This window comes from Terrapene carolina, unplaced genomic scaffold, assembly GCF_002925995.2.
Source record: "Terrapene carolina triunguis isolate 2854851 unplaced genomic scaffold, T_m_triunguis-2.0 Scaffold32728, whole genome shotgun sequence".
In the NCBI taxonomy this organism is placed as follows: domain Eukaryota; kingdom Metazoa; phylum Chordata; order Testudines; family Emydidae; genus Terrapene; species Terrapene triunguis.
Window position 1 is genome coordinate 1 of NW_020697079.1, and position 5,944 is coordinate 5,944.

Below are 5,944 nucleotides of genomic sequence, written 5' to 3' on the forward strand. Positions count from 1 at the left end.
GTGCAGGTCTGGCACCAGGACCCCTTCGGGCGCAGGGAGCTCTACGGCTACGGCTTCTGCCACGTGCCGTGCAGCCCGGGCTGGCACGCGCTGGCCTGCGTCACCTGGCAGCCCCTGGGCTCCTGGCAGGAACGGCTCTCCCAGCTCTTTGTGGGCGGGGGGCCCCAGCTGCTGAACAGCGACCTGATCTACACGGGGGCCGACCGGTACCGCCTGCAGACCAGCGCCGCGGGCACCGTGCACCTGGAGCTGGGCGTGCTGCTGCGCCACTTCGCCCGCTACGGGGTGGAGTGCTAGGGAGTGGGCAGGCCCCCGCTGCGGGCCGAGCTCTGTATGGACCCCCCGCCGTGGGGCAGGGCTCTGGGGAGCGGGCGGCCCCCCCCCCCGCCGCAGGCTGGGTGCTGTATGGCCCCCCTGCCGCGGGGTGGAGCGCTAGGGAGTAGGAGGCCCTCCATCGTGGGCTGGGTGCTGTACGGACCCCCCGCCGTGGGGCGGGGCTCTAGGGAGCGGGCAGACCCCCACCGCAGGCTGGGCGCTCTACGGACCCCCCACCATGGGGTGGGGTTTGAGGGCTCTGCACACATCCTGCCCCTGCTGCGGGTTGTGGCGCTGGGGCAGCCCTTGGATCCGGGGGGTCACCGCAAAGCCTCCCCCCCCCAATTTGGTGCCCCCCCCCGACCCTTTCACAGTGTGGACATTTCAGCTGCTTCATGTGGCTCTTTTGGAAGAAGGTGGGGTGGGGGGTTGTTTGTTTCCTTGGGGGCGGGGTTGGCCCAGGGGGTGGGGAAGGGGTCCTGAGCCCTTTCTCCTCTGCGGGGCTGGTTTCAGTCTGTTTCATGGATGGGGGGGGGCAGAACTTCTGGGTTCTTTCCCCTGCTCTGCCATTGCCCCTGGTGACCGGGGCTGTTCCCGGTGCCCCCTGCCTCTGTACCATGGGGCAGCGCTGCCCCCTGGGGGTTGGGCGGGTGCCTGCAGCGCTGTCCGTGCAGGGCACAGAGCCGCCGGGGCGGGTGGGAATCAGACCCAGCGCTGGCTCCATGGGGAGCGCTGGGGGCTGGCGGGGGGGAGGGAGCCCCCTCGGCCTCCTGCTCCCCAAAGAGTTGCCCCCCGTCTCCCTCGTCTCTCTCTCCCCGCCCCCCATTGAACAAACCCCCCCTTTATATAAAGATCCTTTTGCACTAACGGCTTTTCCGAGAGTTTCTCTTCTCCCCCTCCACCCCGGATCGCCATGGTGACCCTTGCAGCAAAGGATTGTGGGGGTGTAGCTGCGTAACGGTCGGGGGGCCGTTGACTGGGAGGGGGGTGAGTAGAAACATAATCGGCGATTGCCCCCAGCCCCCTGCATCGCGTTCGTTCCCGTCCCAACCTGCCGCCCCCCCAGAAATGCCTTAGCCTGTGGAACTCACTGCCACAAGGTCTGAGCGGGGCGGGCGCTCCGTGGGCAGAGAACAGCCAGCGGGAGGGTGACGATATCCCCGGGGGGGGGGGGGGGGGATGAGTCTCCCCTGCTCCCCCCCCAGCCCTAGCTCACGCTCTGCCCTCTGTCTGGGCAAAGTGGAGACGTGTCCCCAAGGGGGCAGTGGCTGGGGCTGTTCCAGTGTCAGCCCAGCAGAGGGCGCCCCTGGGCCATGGCAGCCATGTGTGTCCCCGGATCCTGCGGGGGCTGGAACGGGGCCCATGTCTGCTCCAGTTACAACCCCCCCCCACACTGTCCTCTGGCTCCTCCCAGCGTGACGGATGGGCCCGGACCCCCCCCCCATCCGGCTGCTTGGCGTTGTTCTCCCTTCGGGCGCGAGGCCAGGCCGGGCTGGACCAGCAGGGGGCTGCGGGTTGGGAGTGAGGAGTACCGGCAGGGCTGGGCTAGCAGGGGCTGCGGGTTGGAAGTGAGGGGCACCGGCAGAGCTGGGGGGGGGCAGGGCTGGGCTAGCAGGGGCTGTGGATCAGGAGTGAGGGGCACTGGCAAAGCTGGGCTGGGGGGAGTCCCGGGCTGGGATAGCAGGGAGGGTACAGATTAGAACCCGGGGGGTACAGATTAGAACCCAGTAGTCCTGACTCCCGCCCCCTGTTCCTAGCCCTGGCCGCATGCTCCCTGGCTGACTGGTGCAGGTTGTGGCCTGTTGGAGCCAGTGTCTGATGCCAACTTGGCCCCAGGCCGGTGCCCACCTGCAGCCAGCTGCCGCTCCCCTGCCCGCTGACCTTAACGGCCCCCCCCGGCTCTTCCCTCCGCCCGGCCTAATCGGGGGTGAAATTCCAGGAAGGGCTGGCGGGAGCCATCCCGGAAGCCTCCGTGCCAGCACCGGCTCTTCCTGGCAGGTGGGTCTGGCCTTCACCCCTGCCAAGGGCCCCCGCTGGGCTGGGGCTTGTTAACCCTCCTGCTCCGGCCGGCTCCGCGGCGAATCCCGTTAACGGGGCCGTGTCCCGTGGAAGAGCCGTGCTCGTCCTCCAGACGGGACACAGCTCACCCGCTGCCCAGTAGACAGGAGGCCGGACTCCTGGGTTCTCAGGGAGGGGAGGGGGGGCTAGCAGTAAAATCAGGGGAGCTGGGAGTCAGGACTCCTGGGTTCTCAGGGCGGGGAGGGAGGGCTAGCGGTAAGATCAGGGGAGCTGGGAGTCAGGACTCCTGGGTTCTCTGGGAGTGGAGGGGGGGCTAGTGGTAAGATCGGGAGCTGGGACTCAGGACTCCTGGGTTCTCTCCCCAGCTCTGGGGGGGAACATGGCTGTTTAGAACAAGGGGCGGATAATTCCCCCTGGCGGAGGGGCTGAGCTGAGACCCGTCGCATTCATTCCGCATCCCGCCGGTGTCTCTCCCTGTAGTCCTAAGACCCTTTGAAGGCAGCATCCCAGCGGTTGCCCTCTCCTCCCGCTGTTGGGAGATGGGTGGAGGGGAAACTGAGGCACTGAGCGGGGCAGGGACTCGCCTGAGGCCGAGCTGCGGATCGGTGCCGGAGCCAGTCGCCCCGTCCGGCTCTGGCTCCGTCTCCCCTGAGCTCAAAGCAGCTGCAGTTGAGGCGCTCGCCAGCAGAGGGCGCCCAAGCAGCAGTTTTGGGGTGTCCCCGTTTGCCTAGTGGGAGTTGCTTGCTAGACACCGAGGGAGCATTGGGGTGACCTGGAGCCCCCCAGCCCAGGAATGTGGGGGTTAGGGGGAGCCCTCTGGGGCTGGAGAATGCTGCCGGAGATGGCTGTACCCATGACTTTGGTAGGCCAATGTACACAGCTGGGAGCCAGGACTCCTGGGTTCTATCCCAGGCTCTGGGAGGGGTGCGGGGTCTAGTGGTTAGAGCCAGGGAGGATTGGAGCTAGGAGTCCAGACTCCTGGGTTCCATTCCCAGTTTTGTCACTGGTTCACTCTGAGACCTTAGGAAAGTCGCTGCCCTGCTGCAAGCCTCAGTTTCCCCATGTGACTCTTGTTTGTGATGGGCTAGTGGAGGCTTGTGAGGATGAGTCTGATAACGTCTGGGGGCGGGTGGGAATTGGACCATCGCTGGCTCCATGGGGAGTGCTACCTGAGCTAACAGAAAATCCTCATCACTGCCCGCAGTACAGGGCCTCTGACATGCAGCCATGCAGTACCGATTCCATCCTGCTGAGGGCAGCAGAGCTGGGGCTGTGTGGCATAAACACAGCCCATGGGTCTGGGTTCAAATGGGAAGCAACTTCCCCACCCCAGTGGAGAACCACTAGGCTGCTGCTCCTGCCCTGAGAGAAACTGGCGAGATCTTTGCTCCTGGCTGTGTGTCATGTGCTCTATAGTGGCCACAGCTAATGGGGATTCTCCTTTCATTCGGGGAGTGGGCTGGGAGTTTGGAGCAGGTGGATTCAAATTCCTCCCCTTTCCCCCATCTGGCTTTGGGCCTTCCGCAGCTCGAGTCCGGCCAGCACACGATACCAGCGCCGAGCCTGGGTGCTGGGGTCCGCCCCTCTGTCCTGTCGCAAAACCCCTAGCCAGAGCTGATGGGCCTGGCTTGGGGTCCACATTCCAACTGTCGCCCCGTGAGGCCCTGTCTGCTCCCCGTGTAGACCCCAGTGCCTGAAGCCCCCCCACCTTTCTGCAGTGGGGTGGTGGGTGACCTCCGTTTTCTGGTGTTCCTGGCTGGGCGGCGCCGTGGGGGGCCCTATTCCTCCGCAGAGCAGGACCTGGGCACAGGCTGGGCAGCTCTGAAGAGACGGTAGCTGCTTTGAGTGGGGGGCAAAGAGGCAGCACCGGGGCGGGGGCGGGCTCGGGGCAGGGAGCTGAGTGAATGCCACAGGCCCCAGAGGAGACGGGTAAATTCTGTTTGCCCCCGTCCAGCATCGCCGCCCCCAAACATTCAAAAATTGCGAGTCAGGCTCACCAAAAATCACGAGATTGGCTTTAAAGTCCTGAGATTCTGTAAAACTCCTCCGGGGGGAGGGGTGTCTTTTTGTTTGCTGTCTGCTTCTCGGGGGTGCCCTGGGGTCACGTTTTGCAGCTTTCTGCCCAGCCGCGAAACGTACTTTTCCTTTAAGAACAAAGGCTGAAATCCTCCCGTCTCCCCTTGACTCCGGGAGCTGGGGCTTTAAAGAAAACGAGCATGACCCTGAGACCCGTGACAAAGTCAGGAGAGTCGGCGACATGGGGCGGGGGCGCTCGCGGTCCCACCGCGCAGTCGCTGCCCAAGCAAAGGAGCTGAGGGCTGGCTCAGCTCCCCTCTGGAGACAACAGGCCCCGGGGGCGGGGGTGCAGGAGGAGAGTGAAGAAGGGATAGAGAAAAAGGCAGCTGGGGAAGGAGAGAAGGGCAAAGTGCCAGCCCGGAGGCGCGAGCAGAGAAGGGAGCGAAGGAAGGAAGGAAGGAGAGACGGCGGGCGGGCGGGAGAGGGGAGAGAAAGTTAAAACCAGGCGAAGGCAGAGCTGTGGGAGGGAGGGAGGGAGCGGGAGGCGGCGGAAGAGGGGAGCGTGGAAGCGGGGGGCGGAGGGCAAGGCGCAGAAAGGGGGAGGGAGGAGGAGGGGAAGGCGAGGGGAGCTCCGGGCTCCCCCCGCCCGTGCTCATTTCCTGGGTGGAGCTGGGCTAGGCAGAGGCAAAACCCTTTAAAACCCTCCAGCCCCAGCTCGCGGGAGCCAGCAGGTCCCAGCAAGCGCCGAGGAGCCAAGCGGGGAGCGGGTGGAATCCGTCCGGCTGGCCTGGCCCCTGGCCAGCCCTGAGCCCTCCGGGCCGGAGGCCAGGCTGAGCCCCGGAGCGGCTCCGTCTCGCCCGAGGAGTGGGCCGGCGCGTGGCCCATGGCCCTGGCCGGCGGCCGGCGACGTCGCTGGGGTTCCCTCCGGCCGCTGCGGGCCGGGATCCCCGGGGGCAGGAGCTAGGCCGACTCGGGCAGGAAGCTGCTTGTCGCCGCAGGGGCCCCCCCCCCGCCCGCCATGGGGCAGGCCATGGGGCCGCTCTTCCTCTTCCTGCTGGCCCTGCTGCGGCTCTGGGCGAGCCAGGCCCTGTCCACCTGCAAGACCATCGACATGGAGCTGGTGAAGAGGAAGCGGATCGAGGCGATCCGCGGGCAGATCCTGAGCAAGCTGCGGCTGGACAGCCCGCCCCAGGTGGAGGGGGGGGACGCCGCCCTGCTCCGCCTGCCCGAGGAGGTGATGTCGCTCTACAACAGCACCCGCGACATGGTGCGGGACATGGCCCGCCAGCAGGAGGCGGCCAAGCCGCGCGAGAGCCCCCAGGACGAGTACTACGCCAAGGAGGTGCACAAGTTCTCCATGCTGCCGGTGAAAGACGGTGAGAGACCGCGGCTTGGGGGGGGGGGGGGGGGCCTAGTGGTCAGAGCAGGGGGGGTGGGAGCCAGGACTCCTGGGTTCTGTCCCCAGCTCTGGGAGGGGAGTTGGGTCTGGGGGGTGTTGGGAGCCAGGACTCCTGGGTTCTGTCCTCCGCTCTGGGAGGGGAGTTGGGTCTGGGGGGTGTTGGGAGCTAGGACTCCTGGTTCTGTCCCCAGCTCT

The 5,944-nt window shown here is 66.4% G+C and overlaps 2 protein-coding genes across 2 annotated transcripts; both read left to right on the forward strand.

Moving 5' to 3' along the window:
- Window positions 1-3: 3 nt before the first annotated feature.
- On the forward strand, window positions 4-305 carry LOC113409355 (B9 domain-containing protein 2-like; the record flags this gene model as incomplete). Its single annotated transcript, XM_026663152.2, has 1 exon — window positions 4-305. A coding segment is annotated over one exon (294 nt), but the record flags the coding sequence as incomplete, so codon positions are not given.
- A 4,664-nt stretch (window positions 306-4,969) lies between these two features.
- LOC112124862 (transforming growth factor beta-1 proprotein-like) lies at window positions 4,970-5,726 on the forward strand (the record flags this gene model as incomplete). The annotated part of the gene is made up of 1 exon (XM_026663153.2): window positions 4,970-5,726. A coding segment is annotated over exon 1 (358 nt), but the record flags the coding sequence as incomplete, so codon positions are not given.
- Window positions 5,727-5,944: the final 218 nt, after the last annotated feature.